At 39.4% G+C, this 23709-nt stretch overlaps 1 protein-coding gene across 3 annotated transcripts in view; it reads left to right on the top strand.

Moving 5' to 3' along the window:
• DAAM1 (dishevelled associated activator of morphogenesis 1) overlaps positions 1–23709 on the top strand; it is a 183118-nt gene that overhangs the window by 67903 nt on the left and 91506 nt on the right. For all 3 annotated transcript variants that reach the window (XR_004029715.1, XM_030811404.1, XM_030811410.1), the window contains exon 2: positions 6180–6399. Coding sequence is in view for 2 of the 3 variants with exons in the window: in XM_030811404.1 (XP_030667264.1) it covers positions 6217–6399 (183 nt within the window). In the remaining variant the exon portion in view is untranslated. The remainder of the gene's footprint in view (positions 1–6179; positions 6400–23709) is intronic.

Below are 23709 nucleotides of genomic sequence, written 5' to 3' on the forward strand. Positions count from 1 at the left end.
AAACTTCATCCCTGCCTTCAGGATCTCATAGTCTAGTGGGGGAAATGGACATTAAAAAAAAAAAAAAGGCACTCAAGTATGTATATCATGCTAGAGGTGTAGAAAGAAATGTGTAACTGTCCTCGGAAACTGAGGGCCTACAAAGCAGCAGTATTTGAGCAGAAACTTGAATGGTGAGTGGAAGAGAGCCAGATAAGGAAGACACTGCAGGCTGAGGACACTGTAGACATGTGGGCTGAAAAGTGCGACCATTGCCGAGGTCTGATGAGTGCACGCACGTGCCTGCGAATGAGGCATGTTTAGGGTATTGGGAGATGTGGGCTGGAAAATAAAGTTGGCAAGGGTCAGGGCAGAGACCTCCTTCCAGCACGTAATTCCTCTGGCAGGGCCATCTTCAGCCTCTTCCTTCCTAGCCCCCTGCGACTCAGCATCCACCATGGCTCATTAGGCTTCAGCCACATTGGTCTTCCCTAGTGACTCAAACATGCCGGCTCCCCACCCGCCCTGGTCTTCACACACACCTCCCTTAACCTGGAATCCTCTTCCCCAACACTTTGCAGGGCTGGTCCCATTTTATCCATCAGGTCTCAGCTTAAATGCCTGTGGTCAGGAGAGGCGGTCCCTGATCATACTATCTGAAGGAGCTGCCCTCCCACCACTACCACCATTGCCCTTCACTTTCTTCCTTGCATCCCCTGTAACATGAGCCAACTTCAGGAATATAATGTTTTAGTTTTCTTGATTTTTTCCCTGCCTTCCCCAAAGCACACAGGCATCTTTTCTCATTTTCATCCCTCTTCCCTTAGTGCCCAGCACAGTGTTTGGAATATTTGGCTCATAATTTTTACTTGATAAACATTTGACTTAATGATGAAATGGATGGATATGATGGGCTAGGGCAGCTGTTGTTACTTTCATGATGTATGGGCTTCTCCGCATAAACATCTCTACCTTTACCAGCAAATCAAGTGTGTATGGGCATGGGCAGCATTCAGGGTATTGGGAGATGGGGGCTGGAAAATCAAGTTGTTAAGGGCCAGTGCAGAGACCTCTCCAGTGTGTGGCCCCTCAAACTTCTGTCTTCCTGATGGCCTACCTCCTTCCATCTTAAGTCTCACCTATGAAATAGAGATGATGAAATGAAGTGATGGGTCTCCTCTTAAGTCTTACCTGTGAAATGGGGATGATGAAATGAAGTGATGGGTGCGAATATGCGTATTAAATCATATGTACTGGGCAGTTGTTGGGATCACTAGTCAGTGAAGTGCTAGGGAAGTTAAGGTGGGCAGGTGCTTCTGAGGGGTCCAGCAGAATGATTCCTTTTGTTTCCTGTTTTGGTCTGTATCTAAAAGACTAGGCTCTGAATAGCGGAGCTCCATATATGGGGAAAAAATGGATGCCTGTTGGAAATCTCCAACACATGCCATCATCTAGAGTTTAGGGATAGGTTTAATAAAGGACCTTGTATTTGGGGATCCGTGGAGGAGCCAGCATAAAAACTTGGCCTTTGGGTTTCACTGAGGCTTTCACATACAAATTACCTGTCAAAGGCAATATTTTGGTACGTATTGAAAGGATTTCAATTAGGTTCTTAAATATAGTAGACTCTGTGTCTTATTACCCATCTTCGAAACTAGCCAAGAACTTCATATTCTTTTGTTTATAGAACTGTTGGGATTTTCTTTTTAAGACTTGAAAAATGCTTTGGACTGATTTTTAGATCTTAACATTACCCCCGACTCCTCGCCCCTCCTCAGTACAGCCAGAATGTAATATAACTTGGGTTTAAGTGAAACTTGTAACATGCAAAAGGAAAACTATTGCTATGTTTATTTATTCCGTAAATACTTTGATTGTACCTCTATGTGCAAAACACTAAATGACATGTGCCATGTCACTTTTCCTCCCGATTCTTCAATGAGGGAATAAAGACCTAGACTTCGATTTACAGTTAACTGTTGGCTGTACATGATGGAGGTCACAAAATGCTAAGAGAGCCCAGACCATATCTAGTTAGGCAGATTAGCAAGACTGCCTGAAAGAGAAAGCTGGAAATGAGCTTTGAAGGCTGAATGTGGGCCGTAGGACTCTCCATGAGCTGGTCCTTGCCTATTTTAGCCTACTTTATTTTCTTGCCCTCATTTGCTGGTAGCCTGAATACTGCCTTCCTGCCCTGTCTTTCTGGGGAACACATCCCCATCTCCCACAGTCATACAGACATTGTTGGTAGTCCCAGAATGATCTCTCTTCAGTTTACCACGGATAAGATTTGGGATGCTGGCCTGGCTTCTGAGTGGGATGTGGTCCCTGCCCTGAGGACACATACTGGAGACAAATATTAACAGTTATATTTTAATAAGATAAGTAATGACTCCCATGTCCTAATGTACATCAGCGCTGCTGCTGCCTACCTGTGTTGGGTACAAGAATTGAGATTAGGCCAGGCGTGGTGGCTCACACCTGTAATCCCAGCACTTTGGGAGGCCAAGGCAGGCAGATCACGAGGTCAGGAGATCGAGACCATCCTGGCTAACATGGTGAAACCCCCATCTCTACTAAAAATACAAAAACTTAGCTGGACGTGGTGGCGGGCATCTGTAGTCCCAGCTACTGGGGAGGCTGAGGCAGGAGAATGGCGTGAACCCGCGAGGCGGAGCTTGCAGTGAGCCGAGATCGCGCCACTGCACTCTAGCCTGGGCGACAGAGTGAGACTCCGTCTCAAAAAAAAAAAAAAAAAAAAAAAAAAAAAAAAAAAAACAACAAAAATTGAAATTAAGCATTTAAACTTTTATAGCAATTTGACATTGCTGAGATCTTTCAGTTTATAACAGATTGGATGAAAACAACTAGTCCTTTACCACAGATAGTTTGAAAAGCTGGTTTGTAGGTTAACCTAACTTGGATATTTTTGATAGGAACATTTTTGCATACTCATACTCATTTTCCCCTCCAATATAAGCAGATAATCATATCAATGGGTTTTTAAAATCTCACTTTATTAATTGTGGAAATAGTATGTCTTCAATATGCCAACTTAGGAAGTGCAGAAGAGTCTTTTTGTTTGTTAAAACAAACAAGGTAATCTCTACATTTGTCACAGAACTAACTGCTGCCTGCATTTTGTTATACTTATTTTGTCCTTTTATCCTGCTCATATATATAAATTTTTTTTCACAAAAATGGGACACTGTATTGTTTATTCTTTATGTGTTTGCATGTCATTAAATATTATTTTACAAAGGGCTGCTTGGTAGTCTGTTATCTAGTTGTACCATAATTTATTTACCTTTTATGTATAGTCCTTCATTACAAGCACTTATTCTGTGCCCTTATTTGCTCTTGCAGATAATGCTTTGGAAATTTCTGTGAAAACATTTTTGATAATATCTCTGAATATTTCCTAAGCATACATTTTCAGAAGTAGAAATACTAGGTCAAAATGTGTGACCATTTTAAGACTTTGATAAATTGCCCTTCAGAAATGTAGAACTGAATTTCAGCTATCAGTAGCAGTGAGTGTACTCTCGGGATTGGTACTTTCAGGGTGGGAGGATGTTGCTAGACAAAGGCAAGAGCGAGAAGGAGTGAGTAGTCTACTTGGGTGGAAGGTGAGAGGAGTGCAAGATGTTTATGGGGCATGGAAAATGGCCTGTTGAGTAAAGTGTAGGATATTTTTGAGGAAGTAGAAAAGACAGAAAAGTTGAGCTGAAATCCACTGAAAGCCATTTAGAATGGTACTGGGGAGCCATTGGCAGATTTTTCAGCAGGGAGATGAGAGCCAGGGCTCTGCTCTGAGAGGATGGTGGTATATACAGCACAGTCTGTACTATACCACTCATTCCCTGTACCCTTCATGCCCCTTCCTACCTCATGCCTTTGCTTGTACTGTTCCCTCTGCCTAAAGACCCTGTTTTCCATATTCTGTCAAAACTCCACTTATCCATCAGGGACCACCCCCAGATTCTTAGGTAATTCCTCCTCAGTTTACATGGCACTTACCGGCATATTACCTTTATTATAACTATCTGGTGAACTACTGTCTCTCACTAGATTATGAGCTTCTGGCGAGTGACCTGTTCATTTCCATATGCTTAGGCGACTACTGTCATTCCTGGTGCATAGTGGGTATTAATGCACATTTGCCAAAGGAATCCCAATTATGACATATGTCTCAGTATGACCTTGCACAAGTACACCCTAGGCCAGGAGACATATGCTTCAACAGAACAGGATGTTGGATGTTTGGCTTAGTCTTTATTTAAGAGCCAGTTGGAGCATCATTGTGGACTCCGTGATAGACACCCTGCTTTTAACCTTTCCCTCCCTTCCCGTCACAGAACCTCCCAGTTCCTGACTGTAGAGACCACTTGGCCTTCAAGTCAGCTGAGGACTAGACTATGGAAGTCTCTGGAAATTATAGTTGTTTATGAGTGCTTTTACTTATTTACATAGTAGTGTTAATTACAAAATCAAGAAATTGGCTACAGATTTTGGAGTTGGATTATCCGATTTGGAAGATGCCATAAGTCGATGGGTTGGGGTTTACTTTTAAAACTTAAGAACAAAAAAAAAGTTCAAAGAAGGCATCTATTTTCTCACTGTCCACATTTGTTAAATGTTGACAAACTTGAGCCTAGTCTTTCTTCTATGTGTATACTTTTATATTCAAGTGTATAAATAATGCATTCACAGCATTGTTCTACCACCTTCCCTGACCAAGATATGTTTCTCCTCCCCTGCCCTTCCATCTCTTGAAGGACCAATTCTCATCCCACCTTCTTTTTTCTTTTAACCTCATCTCTTTTTAAACATTGAAGACTTATAACAGTTATACATCTAAATGTGTCCAGTATTCTTAAAAAAGCATGAAAAGAACATTCTTTTTCTTGCCTTTTTCTAATCTTATTCCACTCTCAGAAGAGAGGAATTAGGGATTTGCTGTCTATCCTTCTGGACCATTTGGTGGAAATAAATTTACATGTATGGCTTTTTGTATGACATTTTTAAAAAGACACAATGGCATCATGCTATGCCTATTGTTCTTCTTTGACTTGGTTTTTTCAATAGACAGTATCAACTGGAAATCTTTCCAAGGCAATATATACAGTTGTAACTTAAAACATACCCTCTATCATCATTAAAAACATATTTTTGTGGTGAAAACGTGGATTCAAAAGGGTGAAAATGAATAGTTCTCCAACCCTCTGTTTTTATTTTGAGGATCACTGCTATTAATAGTTTCTTTCATATGTTTATAAATACATACATTCTTCAAATCATGTACTCCTGTAGCATTTTCAACATTTTCCCATGTCTACATATACAAATGCCTTGGTTCTTTTAAATGAGTGCATAATATTCTATTAGATGAGAGAGAGAGAGAGAGAGAGAGAGAGAGAGTGAGTGTGTGTGTGTGTGTGTGTGTGTGTGTGTGTGTGTGTAATTTAACCATTTCCTTTCCTTACTGGCGAATTCATTTTCTCTTTTCAGTTTGAAAATCTCTGGCCCATCTAGCTCAAGTCCTGGCTTTATTGTAAATTTAAATTAGTTAATACAGTGAACATTTATGGAGTGCCTTCTCTCTTCCTGGGATTGTGCAAGGCACTAGGCCCACAAAATACTTGATGCACAGCCGCTTCCCCTCACTTCAGTTACCACAGTCTTAACAGGAAGACACACTCATAAAGAGCTTAGAATGTGATCATGCTAAAGTGGATATATATGTCATAGCATATATGTCATTCTGTTTAGGGAAGAGACTTTTAAATCAGTCTGGAATCAGACTTTAAAAGATAAGGAAGAGATCTCCTAGGGGGCAAGGAAGAGAAGGTCACTCTTCCAAGAAGAGTAACAAGAACAAACTAGGTCAGCAGGAAAGGGAATGTGATGTACAAAGAACAGACAGTAGCTCAGTGTAATTAGAGTGTATGTTGTCGGGAGCGTGGCTGGAGTTGTCCTGTTCGCTCAGCAGTTATTGCAGGAAACAGTCAACAAATGAATAGAAGGGTGTGTGTTCTCTTTCCAAGTGGACTCCAAACCCACTCGGTGTTCTCTCTGTGCCCTGCAGGGCGCACACAATGTCTTCAGCACACGGAGCTGTTTCTTGAGTTGGTCTGGCCTTTTAAAAATCATTTTGTCTGTTCCTCTACTCTTAACCATGTCATATTCTCTTTTTGCAGAGTTTAGTCACATCAAGAAATAGAACAGAATTCAGCCATGGCCCCAAGAAAGAGAGGTGGAAGAGGTATTTCATTCATCTTTTGCTGTTTCCGAAATAATGATCACCCAGAAATCACGTATCGGCTGCGAAACGATAGCAACTTTGCGCTTCAGACCATGGAGCCAGCATTGCCCATGCCCCCTGTGGAGGAGCTGGATGTCATGTTCAGTGAACTGGTGGTGAGTCCCAGTTTTCTATCCTGGCATTGGTGGGGAGCCAGGGAAGGAGAAGAGGAGAGGATGTGAATGAGTTGGTTTGGTTTGACATGGACTCTTCCTTTTCAGTGAAATGGCCCCCATTCACCTTTATGTCTGCACCCTCACTGTCAGCACTAAACCTGTGGAGAAGGAAGAGTTAGAAGAGGGTAGTATTACTACATCCAAGTGCTTTGCTGGTGCTTTAAGTGGGTGGAGGGATTTAGACCTTCAGTTCTTCAAATATGTGATGGTACTGCATCTTAAGTTGCCCTTCCTAATTTGTCTCCATCCCAATCCTTAGTCTATACATTATGCTAAATAATTCCTTCATTTACTTCACACCTATCGGGATTCCCTAATGCTCCCCTACCCCCACACTGAATGTACAGTATTAATGTATTTTTTTAAAATTAGTCATACTTCCCATCGTGTCATTGATCCTTTGGTGAAAGACATTATTACTTCAGTACAGCATCATTATTTAGCCTAATGATAGGATTAGAATAATAACTTCTGTGGGAATCTTTTTATAGATACTATCATATTTTAGAATCAAGTATGCTGAAATGAAGGATGCATCTAGTGCAGGACCCATTCATCAAGAGATGTAAGTACATTCTTCAGCTTAGCTTTTCAAGCATCAAGTGGTGTTTCTATTCTGTATTTCAGAAGATATTATGGCATAGTTTAAAGAGGTGTTAGCATAGGAATTAGGAAGACTTTTGTTCAAATCACTGCTTTGACTTTATCTTCATAATTGTAAGAAATCATGTTATTTTTCTGTTCCTGTTTTCTGAAGGAAAAAAACATCTTCTAGGTCTGATATAATGTTTCATTGAGAACAGTACACAGTGGGAGTGGCCTACTGCCTGGCCTTTAAACATGCTTAATAAATGTTACATGAATACTGTATCCTGCCTTGATCACCACTGGCATTTTGTAATGGAATTAGTTCTAATTTTTTTTTTCTTCAACTTTTATTTTAAGTTCTGGGGTACATATGCAGGATGTGCAGGTTTGTTACATAAGTGAACGTGTGCCATGGTGGTTTGCTGCGCAGATCATCCATCCCATCACCTAGGTATTAAGCCCGGCGTCCATTAGCTGTTCTTCCTGATACTGTCCCCACTCCACCATCCCCCTGCCTCCTGCCACATGCCCCAGTGTCTGTTTCTTCCCCCCACGTGTCCATGTGTTCTCATCATTCAGCTCCCACTTATTGGTGAGAACACGTGGTGTTTGGTTTTCTGTTCGTGCATTAGTTTGCTGAGGATAACGGCTTCCAGCTCCATCCATGTTCCTGTAAAGGACATGATCTCATTTGTAATGGAGTTAGTTCTAAACGGACCATTTATATTGTTCAACAGACACTAGAGAATACTATTCATTTTGCATGATTCTTTGGTCAAGGACATACTGTAGGCTGCGTTAGTGTTCTCCTTGGGTAATATCTGAACTGACCATGTCACTCCAACTCTTATAGACCAGAATTCATTTATAAAGCAGAAAGATAAGCCAATATGAGAGAGGTTATGAAGCTGATGTTTGATTTCTGGTCTCCTGCGTGGAGCGATGGGCCTATTGCCAACCAGAGTTGGTCGGGAAAATGGAAAGATGACTCCTACCAGTGTACTTACACTTTATGATCTTGAATATTTTCAGTGTTTAAGGAATCTCTTCCTTCTCTGATCTCCACTGCATGAAGAACGCTGTTGCAGGTGTTAACAAGGAAGTTTGAAATAGAAATCCAGAACCTGCCCCCCAAAGATCTGACAGTAGTAGAAGGAGATCCATTATGAAGAAGGTATAATGGCACCAAAAGAATAATCACAAATTACCTGTGTGTGTAATATGTGTTGTGCAGTGTGGGTCAAGGAGATGAGGAAGGTGGTTAGGGAAGACTTTATGGAGGAAGTGAGCTGTCAGCAGGAATTGAAGGTGAGAAGAAAAGTTGGGGGGATCCATGTTAATGACTGTCTCAGTCATCTTAAACTAGGTTATGCTGTGATAGCAAAACCCCAGTGGTTACAACAGCGGACGCTTATTGCTTGCTGTGCTGTGTGTCTACTGTGGGTCTGCTGTAGTTCTGTTCCTTCCTGTCTTCTGTCCAATACCCAGGCAGGGTGGAGGAGGAAAGGCAAACCTGGCAAACCACTCATAGGCTCTAAGCTTATGCTTGGAAATAACAGGTGTCACTTGTGCCCACATTTCATTGGCCCGTGCAGATCACATGGCCACACCTGAGTTTGCATGTAAGGAGGCATCATTCTTCTGTAGAGACTGGTACCACAAGTCATGTGGCCAAGCCTGAGGTCATAGGGCAGGCAGATGACACATAGTCCTCTTCTAGGGAGGGGCAGTGAATCATCTCCCAAGACAGCAATCAAGAAGGGCAATAATGATGCATTGACAGGCAGGGTTTCCCACTTAGAATGTTTTAAAACTGAAAGTCTCTGGTTCAAGTTGGTGTTTGGATTAAAAAAGGAAAAAAAAAGTCAACCAAAGGACATAGGTGTTGCTGATAGCTAATGACTGCCCTCAGTGGTAGTAGAGCTGGTAGGCAGAGCTGGCACCCTCAAAGCATTCCACATCTACAGTCCTTTCAGTCATATTCTGTCAGTCTCCCAAAATGAGAGCGAGGAGCCCGTGTGGTGGCAGCTTCATGTACATCTTGAAGACAGCTCATTGTTCTGTATCCATAAGGGAGAAAATTCTACTCTCTCTGCCTTATTGATGTCTCTATTCTGTGTGAAAATTGCCTACAGCTGCTAGTTGTGAGAAAGCCAATGCCAAACCAGAACTTTAAGCTGAAACCATTGGAAAACAAATTATCTTGAGGTTTGTATCTGTCCTGGTAAGTGAAGGATGAATTTTTGTCTACTCTTGACTTCAAAGACTAAGACCACAAATCTATCCAATTGTCAGGGGTGGCCTGGCCAAGAGAGGTAGGCTCAAAGCTGCTGCAAGCATCTGTCCCAGGTTCTCTTGAGTAGTAGCTGAAGCAATTCTGCCTCTGGTCTGGTACAGCAGAGGGAGGCCACATGTGGTGGTGGACAGTGCCTGGTCTCTGGAGTCGAATACTTTTCCCAAATGCCAGCTCTGTAGCCTAGGAAATCTCCCTTTAAGATTATTTCTGTTTGAATTTTAGTTGTTTCCTTACCTATAAAATGGAGGTAATACCATCTTGCTGATAGGGTTGGTGTAGAGGTGAAAGAAGATAAACTTTAAAAAGTCTGGCACCTAATAGATGATTTACACCCCACAGACTAATACTGCAAGAGGGATGAGAGATAATTCTAGTGTCTTCTAGACACAACACTCTAAGCAAGTATTTCAGTTTTTCCTTTTCTTGAAAGTAAATCTGCCCTGGTGTGAGCGGGCCACTGTGGATCCTAACTTGCAGACCATCTTACCTCTGTATCTGTTAGAAAGCATCTCATCAGAGCTGGTTGTTGTAAGCTCGTTTCCTTTGCCTCATCTGATGAGTCACTCATGTGATGTTTTTAAAAGTGATACCAAGTAGATTTCTTTCAGAATTGATTACTGCAACTGCATCACCTCATTAATAAAGCAAGCCTCAATAGGAGGTCAGCCATGTGAATCTTTAAAGAAGGTGGGCGGCATGGAGCACCTTGTTCTCTAGTAGGCTCCCTGCTGTAGGCAGGGGAATCAGAATTAGTCCTACCTCAGGACTTAGCATTGTCTTTCTAGTCTCATCCTGCTTAACTTAAAAAAACAAAAAACAAAAACAGCTTTATTGAGAAATAATTCATATATAATTCACCTATGTAAAGTGTGCAATTCAGTGGCTTTTAGTATATTAATAGAATCGTGCAACCATTACCAAAATCACTTTTAGCAATCACCCTAGCATGTAACCTCCAAATCCATAAACCATCACTCCTCATTCATGCCTAACCCCAACATCCCCTAACAAACAATAATCTTCTTTGTGTCTCTGAGAATTTGGCTACTCTGGATAGCTCATATAAATGGAAGTATACAATATGTGGTCCTCTGTGACTGGCTTCTTTGACTTCACAGAGTGTTTTCAAGGTTCATCCTTAGAGCATGTACCAGTACTTCATTCCTTTTTCTTGCCTAATAATATTCCATTATGTGGATATACCCTTTTTTTTTTTTTTTTTTTTTTTTTTTTGAGACAGAGTCTCATTCTGTTACCCAGGCTGGAGTGCAGTGGCGCGATCTCGGCTCACTGCAACCTCCGCTTCCCAGGTTCAAGCGATTATTTTGCCTCAGCCTCCCGAGTAGCTGGGACTACAAGCACGCACCAATGTTCCCAGCTATTTTTGTATTTTTTTTTTTTTTAGAGACGAGGTTTTGCCATGTTGGTCAGGCTGGTCTCGAACTCCTGACCTTGTGATCCACCCACCTCAGCCTCCCAAAGTGCTGGGATGACAGGCGTGAGCCACCGCGCCCGGCCCCTGCCACATTTTTTATCCATTCATCATTTTATCCATTCATCATTGATGGACATTTGGGCTGTTGCCAGTTTTTGGCTCCTGTGAATAAAGCTGCTATAAATATCCATATGTAAGTTTTGCATCGATACATGTTTTGATTCTTGCGAGTTATGTAGGAGCGGAATTAACTGGGTCATATGGTAACACTGTGTTGAACTTTTGAGAAACTTTCAGACTGTTTCAAAGTGACTGCACCATTTTACATCTCCACCAGCAATGTATGAGGGTTCCAGTTTCTCCACATCTTTGCCAACACTTGTTCTTATTCACCCCCTACCAACTGATAAGACAACTGCTTTTAAAGCTGTTCTATAGCTCCTGAGGAACTGAGGACAAAATAACTCGGGAATTGTGTGTGTGTGAGTTGTCAAATAGAAATAGTCTCCCTGCTAACAATTTTTAAGTTATTTGGGATATTTACAAATAAAACCTAAGTTAAGAGTCTGTTTAATCTCTGCTAACCATATATTTTATACCTTTTGAGAATCAACTCTTTTTTACTTTTTCCTCTCCCTCTCACCTCTACCTCCTCCCCTCTCCCAGTCTTCCTGTGTGCTCTCTGCCTCAGTCAAAATAAAGAAATATAACCAATATGAATAACACTCACCTATTGAAAAAAGATTCAGTAATATTCTTTTCTACAGGTTTTAAAAAGTCTTAAATTATCTCAACCAACCTATCCAAAGAGTCCTAAGCATGACAACTCTATAAATCGTCTTTATTCAAGTAACTTTTTTATATTAGCAATAGACGATTTCCCTTGGAATGAACAGAAAAATGAGTCATTAATCGACTGATGGTTTATTTTGATGTGTGCATGTTAAGAGCCTGTGTCTGCTAATCCTGAGGTAACTGGTGAGCGAAAGACACATGGTCCTGTCCTTGATGATGTTGTGGAGCTGAAGGTCTAGCAGAAAAGACAGGCAACTAAATGTGCAATCTTATCAGTGATCAAGTGCTATGGGAGTGCTGCTCAAGCAGTACATTTTGTCTGGGAGGAAGCTTTATTCCCTTTTTCATGAGGAGGGAGATTCATTGGAATCACATTCCCGGCCTCTCTTCCAGCTCCTTACTCCTCTTGGGAACATGCACAGCTCAGTCCCTCTCTGTAAACAGTCAACATGCTTTGAGAAAACACATTGTGTTTCTTGGTGCCATACATTACACAGGAATGAGCCCCTTTGGGGAGCTCTGCAGTTGTCCAGCTGCCCCGTGGGACAGTGGATAAACATCTACATAACTCAGCATTAAATTTCTGCAGACCCCACTTATCTGCAGATGAAAGTTGGGTTCTCCAGCGCAGCTTACATGAGTAAAACGAAGGGCATTTTGATTTCTATTGGCTTGATTCCTTAGCTTAGGTCTCAGTGAATTCTAATCTTGCTGGGGAAGGAGGGTGCTGTTCACTAACACCTACCCCCATGATTACCTAACCTAGTGTGAAGGGTCTTGGAAGGCTTCCTCGGGGAAGTGACATTTAATATGAGACATGAAAAACAAGAAGGAATCATGCAGGCACAAAGGAAAGAAAAGAGTGTTACAGACAGTGAGAAGAGCATGTATAAGTGCTAGAGAGTGAGAGAAGGCATGGAAGGCTCAGGTAACTGAAAGAAGTTCAGTTTAAATGACGCATAAAAAACAGGAAGCTAGAGGGATTGGAGATTCTGAGAGACGAGCCTGGGAAAGGTGTGCTGGGGATGGTTATATTGTTGACTTAAACATATATATCAAATTATTCCTTGAACCAGAGAAAAGTGCCTCTGTTTGCTTACAGATTTTTTCAGTGAACCAAATACAATGAAGTACATCAAAATATTTTGCTATCTGGTTAAATTTACAGAAATAACCATGGTTCTGTTCAGTATTTGTGAGGTGTTGGTAAGTTTTGTGATAGGTGTCATGTATCCCTGGGTAGATTTTTATCTTAATCCATTTTATGTTGCTAAAGGGAATACCTGAGGCTGGGTAATTTATAAAGAAAAAAATTATGGCTCATTGTTCTCATGGTTGGAAGGCCCAAGATTGAGCATCTGCATCTGGTGAGGGCCTCAGCCTGCTTCCACTCATGGTGGAGGCAAAGAAGAGCCTGCATGTGCAGAGATCACGTGGCCAGAGAAGCAATGGTGGTGGGGTGGCAGGTGCTAGGCTCTTTTTAACAACCAGCTCTTCAGGGAACTAATGGAGCTAGAACTCAGTAACCTGGAGGGAGGAAATTAATCTATTTATGAGGGATCCTCCCCCATGACCCAAACACTTCCCCTTAGGCCCCACCTCCAATATTGGGGATCAGATTTCAACATGAGATTTGGAGGGGAACACACATCCGAACCATAGCAATTCTGAATATGTTTTCCTTTGAGCTCAGTAGTTGAGGTGAGGTGCCTGTTTGTTACAACATGCACCTCCTCTGGCTACTTGAATTTTGAAATAGAATAGGACAAAGAGAATTACCAGGAGCCCCCCTGCAATAGACTTCTGCATACCCCAAGAATAAGAGTTTCCTACAGAATATTTCACAGCAACAGTGGTATTGGAATTGGGGTATCTTTCTCACAGTTTCTGTTTCTGTGACCCTCAGCTTTTTTAATGGGTGAAACATGCAAAATGTCCAACTGATTTTCCTGTGTGAGATTTTAGGTAAAAAATCCAGGTTTAAAACAAGTCTGGTTATTATTTTTGGAGTGTATTATAGTCAGTCTCACCTCTTACAGCACACATATTTGGAATCCATTTCATAGTTTTAGAGGAGAGCTTTCATTTCTAATACACTACATCACTGCGAATTTGTGGCTAGTTGGAAATAATATGCAGTATGAACCCAAGTTTTTCTAAGCCTGAAATGTTTCCAATTCCATTTTATACTATTTTCTGGTTAATCTGCCTTCTTTCAAATCCAATTCTTAGACTTCCATTTATTAGGCCAGTGGGTCTAATGTTTGAGGATAATAGAGTGCTGTGCCTTCCAGGAAATGTAAAATATTTTGAAGAAACTTGTTGTGAAATTCATCACTGGTCAGAAAACCACTATTTATACTACCAAGAAAATTTAAAAGGAAAACTAAAATCCCAATGAGAAGGTAGTGATGGTGGATACTGTAGGATAAGATTTATACCATCAAAATATAATCATAAATATAATTACTATAGGCCTATATTATTAAGTACTGAGGACATTCGCAAGATTAATCATCAGCATAGAATTTGAGAAATGAAGATAGTAGAAATGAGAGAATTTAGATGATATGTCAGATTTAGATAAATTCACAGTCAAGGTAAGTTGTGCCAAATGAATTCACTTGGGAACCTACATCAGTAATCTCTTCATTTTTCATATATTCTGAAGTCATTTTGATATGAAAGGAGCTACAGGAACCCAAATGAGTCCTAAGGATTTGCCAGGGTACACATTTTGTTCTTCTACCAGCCTTGTGAATTGTTACTCCTTTTCTCAGGCTGTCAGCATAATTTCTCTTATGACTGAGGCTTATTTTAAGCTGCCTTTAATAATAAAGTACGTCTGTTGTTACCAAAATCAATGAAAAGTTTCAACATTTTTTATCTCTTTATTTTTAAAACTTGCCTTGTAAGTGAAGACCATGACTAACAATAGAAAGTAACCTACAGGAGCTATTCAGTTGCTTGTCCCCAAGAAAGACAAAAGAATTGCGTAATAGGAACATTCCATTATAAACTGATAGAAGGAAAAAAAAAAAACTGGTTGTAAAGAGTTGTAGTTTTAATCTATTGTTTCTTTATTAGAGTATAAAGGATTGCTCTGTAGTTACGCAGAAAAAATCAGACTGTATAAGACTTCAAAGATACATGTCTACAATAGTGTCAAAGTATTCAGTTATCTGGAAGCCAAAATTTGAGGGAATTGATACTAAAATTGTTCTGTTTCCATGAGATTAAAAGTTGGTTTTATTTGACAAACCTATAAAGCTTAAAAAGAGAAAAGTTTTGTTTAGCTAAAGGAAACAATCAGTTGACAGAGAATTAAAATATATTGGCTGGGTGCAGTGGCTGGCCAGGCACAGTGGCTCACACCTGTAATCCCAGCACTTTGGGAGACTAAGGCGGGCAGATCACTTGAGGCCAGGAGTTTGAGACCAACCTGGCCAACACGGTGAAACCCCATCTTTACTGTTAATAAAATTAGCCAGATGTGGTGGCACATGCCTGTAACCCCAGCTACTCAGGAGGCTGAGACATGAGAATCGCTTGAACCTTGGGAGGTGGAGGTTGCAGTGAGCCGAGGTCGGGCCACTGCACTCCAGCCTGGGCAGCAGAGCAAGACTGTCTCAAAAAAAAAAAAAAAACACACACACACCACACACACACACACACACACACACATACGTATGTGTGTATGTATGTAGGAGAGAGGGAGGGAGATTTTCCTTTGACAGTGTAGCATTTTTTGATAACTTGATGCTGTAGGAAAATGCTCAGAACAGTATGAAGATATGCAGTATATCACAAAGAATAGTTGGAATGTAGATATGGGCTTAAAGGTGTGCAGTGCTAAAATTCCTATGGAGTAAATGTGAACTGCTGCCAAGATACAGTCAATTTAAAGGTGACAGAAAATGATCTCATATCCAGGACTTGATCAGTTATTTTGGCCCTGAGAACAACTGATGGTTTATGATGTAGGCCGATGTTGACATAAGTGGTTTTGCTTGCTGATATCTACTGTACTTCTGAATAGAACATTGCTTTGTTCCTAAAACAGTAGGGTTGGCAGTAGACTCTCATTTCAGTGGCATTAATACATTTCTTTGTACTGGTTGAAGTCCCGTCTGCTTAGAGACAGTAAAATGGTCAAAATGATTTCTTAAGTTTCCTTCTAATCCTCTGATTCATTAAACACATCCAGTAAAGCTTAAGGTATGACCGTAAAACCATTTTATTCCTTCTAATTCTAAATGTATATTTTATCTTACCAAGATCATTCCAAATGTCCTTTCCTACAGGCTGTTAAATTTGGACTTCAACTTCATATTAAATATTTTGTTACCATTTCAATTATCATTTATTTCTGGATGCTTCTTATATCTTAATATTAGATCAAGGAGACTGAAATGTGGGGGCATGAAGAGGTGGAGGAAAGAAACATGAAAACGTTGTTTTTAAATAGAAATACTATACTATAAAACTATCTCTGAATTAATAATGCTGTTGACAAAATGGCTATGGATCCTCTTGGTCCTGATGATTTTTATTAAAATGAATCCCAAAGAGACCCTGGATAGTATGGACCTACTTAGCTTTTGGCTACAATTTAAAATCTGACTATTTAACTTAGTCCTTACACTACCATGTACAAATTATACAAAGTCAATATAGTATACTGACATTCCCATTCTCTATGTGTCCTCATATAAGCCAATACAGGTGTCAAAAGGCTGGAGGAATAATTTGATCTTTATAAGTAGTGTGGTTTAGGCAAGCTTTTAAGCGTAATTTTAAAAATGTGTTTCAGTAATGGCTAGAAGGATCTGGTAGTTTGTGCAATTAACTGTACATAAGAATATATCTTGATGCCCTGGGAATTATCTAGTCACCATCGTTTGCTCTCAGAAAACACACGTAACATGGCCTTTGGGAGGTAATTGCTCAATACCATGGATGGTGTTTTTCAGGTCTGAACAGTCCTTGAATATTTTTACTCGCTGTGTCTGGAATCTTCCCCACCCCAACCTTCAATTCCCAGAATTCCTCTGGAATTTCAAGCTGTTCTTGGTGCGTGTTACAAGAGCTCAGTGACCAGCTATATCTTTTAGTTATGATTTTCGGGCTTATGGATGAAGAGCTAGAATTTTTGTTCCTTGGCAAACCAGATTCCTAAAAAAGTTGCAGTATTTTTCTTGTGTTCAGTTTTAAATGAATTTGTTGGCAAGATCCAAAAGCAGTTAGCTGTTTATTTCATTACTCAGTGCAATATTTAAGAACTAAATTAAGCCAAATAACTCAAAACTCAGAATATATATGTGACATGTATATATATTTGATATATATTTATGTTATATATATATAACATAAATATGAGTTGTTTTCAGGAAAAATGGGCTTTTCTTGGATGTAGAAGGAGAAGTCAGAATCTTTTGCCATATTTTCAACAATCAGATAGTTTGAGTTTTTTCTCATATGAATAACTCATTGTGTTAATCCACTATATATATATGCACCTTTGCACCTTCAGAGAGCAGAATGGCTCAGGTATTATATCTGACTTTCTCACATTTAGGATCCTGGGGGCCTAGGGCAGTGCTTGGTCCAGAGTAGGTGCTCAATGAATGTTTGTGGCCTGAATTAATGGATGTATAACTGATTACTGAAGCATAACACATGAGATGCACAATAAGTATTTGAGTGAATGTATGCATGCATGCATGAATTAATAACTGTGGAATCCTGCAGCAGTTGGGTTTGTATTTTAATATTCTCATAGTGGTTATAAGTTTGGGCTGATTCTTATATTCTGCCTGCACCCTATCCACCTGCTGTCATCCTGTTTTACTCTTCCTTCTCATTAAAATGTTAGTTACAATGGGGACATCAAAGTGGCTGGCATGAAAGTTAGCAGATTAAAAGGATAAGGGTGATAATGTTTAAGAAATATTCTTTCTCTTTAAAAGTCTCTGTACTGTATATTACGTGGTAAAATAAATAGCTCCAATGTGGGAAGACTTACTGTGCTAGATTGTCTTTTGACCCAATTAAAGCTTTAAAGTGTCAGATGAGCAGCCAAACAAGCCTCTTGAGGGTGTAGGAGGGGCCTGGGCCGGCAAGAGCACAGTGCTGGTGCTATCGAAGGAGGTGGCCATGTGTGGAACTTGGCTTCGTGGTTGGTCGCCCACAGGGACTTAGGGTACCTTTCTTGTCTGTCACTTTACAGCTGGTGCTGTATCCCTGGAGATGAAATACTTCCATTCAATTAGGAAAACACGCTTAGAAATTCTCTCTTTCAGGAACAACAGACACTGGGGCCTGTCAGAGGGTGGAGGGGGGAGGAGGGAGAGGATCAGAAAAAATAACTATGGGTACTAGGTTTAATAGCTGGGTGATGAAATCATCTGTACAACAAACCCTGTAATACAAGTTTACCTATACAACAAACCTGCACGTGTACCCCTGAACTTAAAAGTTAAAAAAATAATTTATCTAGTAAGACTTGTCAACTGAAGTTGTACTAGATTATAGGTGTAAATACTGGAAATTTGGGTGGATATTTGGAGATGATTCTAACGTGTTTAGAAAAAAGTTTATTTTAGATTACCAGAAAACTGCTGGTGATGCAGACTATTAAAACTTGAAGTCACTCTAATGAGTTTCTAGTTTAACAGTAAAAAAGCTGAATAAAAAGCCTATGTGTTTAGCTGCAGACTTTGTCTAGCCAACGGAATATGGTTTGCATTGCTTGCTATTAAGAGAAAAAAGGAAATAGTGTAAAAACACTTAACCGTTGGTAGTAAGAAACTAGAAATTATTTCTATTAGCCTTTGCTTGCGGTGTTTCTCACTTCTTATTTTTATGTATCGAATGAAAACATGTCTATCAGACACAGAGAATATTACTGTGTAGGTGGTGGTGAGTCATATTGTGGTATTTCATGTAATGACTAAGAATATTGGCAGAAATTTTACAGGCTGAAAACCTCCAAGGTTTGTTCTCTGTGTTTACCAATCCCTTTTAGGGCTTAAAGCTCTCTCTTGTTTTCCATTTCTGTTTTTCCTGACTGGTTGGGAGCAGGTAATAATTCACTGAATGCACCTCTATGGAAACTGACAAAAATCTTATCTAGCTTTCAGATTTCTAACCACCATCATACTAAAATATTATTCTCAGGGTCATTGTGGTTAAATTTTAAGTGCTTCTTTGGCAATTCATGATTCCCAGATGAGATGGTCATTTGCTGTAATGGGGCTGGATGTTTATATATTTAATGAATTATCATAGCTTAATGGTACATTTTCTCCATGCATTTTATAAAAACGTTTTCTGTTTGCTGCCAAAGCATCACCCTTCAATCTGCCATTAGCTTCTTCCTCTTCGTGTTGTACTTATCACCACGTCATGTGTCTTTAGGTCACAGCTTCTTCCCCTTGATGTTGTACTGTCACCATGTCATGTGACTAGAGGTCTGCTCAGGTGCCTCTCCAGGGGCTTAACTTATTTCTGGTAGTGTTGGGTTGTGGGGTGGGAGGAGAGGGTTAAACTCAGAAAAGGCACTGCTAATGTTGAGTGTATCCTTGAGATGAACTGAAGGCTTGCGGCCTGCTGGGCTTGTGGGAAACCCTTTCTGGGTGGAGTTAGGATAGGTGAATTGGGCCTGTTTATTCTGGACAAATATCAGAGGTATCTAATTTGAAAAATAAAAGTTAGGCTTGTCTGAGTAAGAAAATGGTTGGTAATTCTGTGAACTCTGTACATTGAGTCAGATGGACCAGGTACCTTATCAAGGACCATTAAAAAGCAAAACAAAAGAAAACAAAAAACAAAACCCCCAAACACAATCACATACAAATAGCAAGTTGATTGGCAGGCTAACCTCAAGGGCCTGTCTTAGCTGCTTTCTCTCATTTTTCTTAGTCCCCCTGCCCATTCCCCCACCTCAAACATTATTTGAGTGTCCTCAGACCTTATCTAAATATATATTTGTATGTATGTAAAGAGTTAGTTAACTCATTAGAAATAGATATCCTGAATTTCTTAGTGACTTCTCTTATTAGCCAAAAACTTGTATTTTATCTCATTGAAATCTATTGATTAGGTAGATTTTCAAATAATAAATGCTTTAGATATTGCTTTAGAGGTTTTATAAATGATCCCATATTTCAGTTTAGCTAAAATCTCTGAAAAGAGCTTTTTCTTCCAAAGTGTTAGTCTTTAAACTCATTCAAGACCCTTATTGTATATTATTTCAAAATTCCTTCCCTTGCTTTATCTAGCAAATGAATCAATTTCCTTCGATTGATTTGTACCATGCCAATTGTTTTCTAATTTATGTAGGTTTCTCTATAAGACCTGCCTGCTTATTCTACAGTGTGGAATTGGTAAGGTTTCTTTGTACAGAATCTCTTAGAAGTGGGGCTTAATAATGCACTTTGTTACGGATGAAGCCTAGAACTTTAGTTCCCACAGCTGGGCTTCCCTCAGAGGTCCTTTCTTCTTAATAATAAAAATCTTTTCTCCAAAATATTATAAATAGGTAAAATATATAAATATATAAAAGTATAATTAATATCATCTCCAAGAAGAAAAGCCTTTTAATCTGTTGGTTTTAGTTTTTGAGAAACTAAAACTTTCTCTGGAGAGGCATGATGCTTGATGCAAAGATTTCTCCTTTTATCTCTTGCTTAATCATTTTCCTTTGACTTTTAAAACTATCCATAAAGAATAACATGAAAAAAAAATTCTGTGACCAATGAAAGGAGCTCGGCCACCCAAGTCTAAGATGTAGTAAGATTTAGATTCTATACTCAACTAAGGTGCTTCCTGGGGTTTGAGTAATTACATCTGTTTGTAATCATAGTGAAAAACCTGGCCGTTAACTCACAGATGATCTGTCATAGTAGTCCTCCCTTACCAGCAGGGGATATGGCCCATCTAAAACCCTCCCGTCCCCTGTGGATGCCTGAAACCACAGATAGTACTGAACTCTATATATACTATGCTTTTTTTCCTATACATACATATCTATGTTAAACTTTATAAATTAGGCATAGTAAGGGATTAACAACAATAACTAATAATAAAATAGAACAGTTGTAACAATAGGCTGTAATAAATGTTAATGTGAATATGGTCTCCCCCTCTCTTAAAATGTCTTACTGTACTCACCCTTCTTTTGGTGATGATGTGAAATGATAAAATGCCTGTGTGATCAGATGAAGTGAGGTGAATGACATAGGCATCACGAGGTAGTGTTAGCCTACTATTGACCTTGAGATGAAATGTCAGGAGGAAGATCATCTGCTGCGGGTGAACCTAGATCATGGAACCATGAGGATGCTGATGGTTAGATATTCATGACTAACAAGCAAGGAATGTATACAGCCCGAATATGCTGGACAAAGGGTGATTCATGGCCTGCGCAGGACTAAGTGAGATTTCATTGCAATACCCAGAATGACACACAATTTTAAACTTAGAAATTTTTAATTTCTGGAATTTATTCTTTTAGAATTCTTAATTTATACTTTTGGACCACAGTTGGCTAGAGGGAACTGAAATGGCAGAAAGCGAATTCAGAATTCAGAGAATAAGAGGGCACTACTATACTTTTCTGTAGAGCCAGTATTAGGGGGAAAAACAGAAAAAACTGAAAAGGTTCTTAAGGACTTCTTGTTAATATTAACATATCACTTAATTACTAAGGGACCTTGGGAGAAACATTGCCTGTTGCTTGGCCTAAATGGAATACACACTAATATAATTTATGTAACTTTCAAAGAAAGGATAAGGATATTTTAAGGAAGTGATCTTTAATTTCAAAGGAATGCTGTGTCTGAAACTGTAACATTTCCCAGATTGAGCTACTTACTTTAAAGGGGTACACAGTTTTCTTTCCTCCTTATTCATACACTTCTTTCCAATCAGTTTCTCTTTTAAGCCAACTCCTTGGTTTATCTAATGTTCAAACAGAATTTTCTTTTCTTACTATGTATATACAAGGCTGTATTTTTTCTACTTTGTCTATATAGAATTTTTTGTTTGTTTTCCTGGGGCTCCAACAAGCAGGCTTGATTTTTTTTTTTTTGACAGCTTTATTGAGGGATAATTTATATGTTTTAGAATTCACCTCTTGTAATTGTACAGTTTGAATTTTAATAAATGTTTATAGTTGTTAACCAGCACCGCCAGTTTATAACACTTCCAGCACCCAATCTCCCCTTGTGCCCATTTGCAGTCATCCCTGCCCTTGCCTCTAGCCCCAGACAATCATCCGCTTTCTGCCTCTGTAGATCTACTTTTTCTAAGACATTCATATAAAGAGATACTATTGAGATACAGTGATACTAATTGCTTTATTTTTCATGAATGCTTCCTTTAGTATTTAATTACCAAAATGAAAAATCTCCTGAAATATTACCTTGAAGTAATTGGAAGAATGATTTTCAAATTGTTTTGTATCCATTATTTTTTCCTTCTCGCATCAACTTTGGTTTCATTGCCCTTCTTGCCCGGCAGCCTGTCTAAATGAATATGCATAGTTAGAAGAGACAAGGCAAAAACAATCAAGCTGTTTTGTAACTAAAGAAATACTGTGTGTTATCCAGAAGTAGGGTCTGTGAGAGGGACTGGAGATTCAAACATAGAAGCTAAAACTAAAACCATACAGCTTCCAGAAGAAACCATACAATTTTTTTTTTTAACCTGTAAGTTGTAGAATTTCTTAGAGAAGATTTACAATCATTAACTATATTTTAAAAATTGATAGATTAGACTTCATTAAAATTTAAAAAAACACGTGGTGATCAAAATATTAACAAAATGAGGAGGCAAGCCACAGACTAGGAGAAATATTCTTAATATATACCTCTGACAAAGGACATGTTTCCAGGATATATAAAGAATTCCTTTAAATCAGTAAAAATAAGACAGGTAACTCAATAAAAACGGGCAAAAGATTTGAACAGATATTTCACAAAAGAACATGTATGAATGGCCAGTAAACATGTGAAAAGTTATATTTAGCACCAGTTGTCATTAGGAAAACGTAAACTAAAACTGCATTGAGATCATACTTAACAGAAACTAGAAAAGCTAAAATTTAAAAAAACAGCACCAAGTGTTGATGAGAATGTGGAGTAACTGGAACTGCCATGTATTGCTGACATGAGTATAAGATGGTACCACTAGATTCTAAGGTGTTAAGTGTTACAATCACTTCAATGTATACCTTTGCCAAACTCAAAAACTGTATATTTAACATCTGTGCATTTCACTGTATGTGCATTTCACCTCAAATAATAGGTTTTAATCTTTAAAATGCATTCGGCATGTGCCGCGGCCCATGCCTGTAATCTCAGCACTTTGGGAGGCTGAGGTTGGAGGATGGCTTGAGCACAGGAGGTCAAGGTTACAGTGAGCTATGATCACACCACTGCACTCCAGCCTGGATGACAGAGAGAGACCCTATCTGTAAGCAATAAAATAATCAAATAATCCTCACTATATCTTGAAATATCCCTTCCCTTCCTCCCTCCCAGCTTCCCCATCTTCTCTACTTTCTGCACACCTTCCCTTTTTTTTCATTCCTGCTATGCCAGACTGCTTTTAAGTACTGGCAACTAATGCAAAGATGAATAGAACAAATTGAGTTCGTGTCTTTTGGGAATGAGTTCACAATGAGAGTCAGACATACCAATAACATATAGCAATGTGATAAATTCCACAAAGTACAGAGGAGCTACTCATCCCCAGAAAGGCAGGATAGGCTACCTGGAGGGAATAGCTGATGCCTTGTAAAAGCTTGTATCAATAGGATTGCCTCTTAGACATGGTGGGCCCTTGGAAAAGGGGAACAGCATGTGCAAACTTTCAGAAATTGGCAACTTGTGATCAGAGGTAATAGTTTTAAGTGCTATCATTTTTTCTAAGAAAAAGGGCATGAGTTACTATTTTTTTTTTTTTATTTTCTCTCCTCCTCTGCCCTTTCCCTCTCTTCCCTGTTTCCTATTAGCCCTTCAGAATGCAAATATAACCTGTCACCTTCCCCTCACCAGACATTTCCTGCAGGATGAGTTCTTCCTACTGTCTGTCCCAAGACAGATTTCTCTGCAAGAGTTGACAGTCGACT

This window comes from Nomascus leucogenys, chromosome 1a, assembly GCF_006542625.1.
Source record: "Nomascus leucogenys isolate Asia chromosome 1a, Asia_NLE_v1, whole genome shotgun sequence".
Taxonomy (NCBI): Eukaryota; Metazoa; Chordata; class Mammalia; order Primates; family Hylobatidae; genus Nomascus; species Nomascus leucogenys.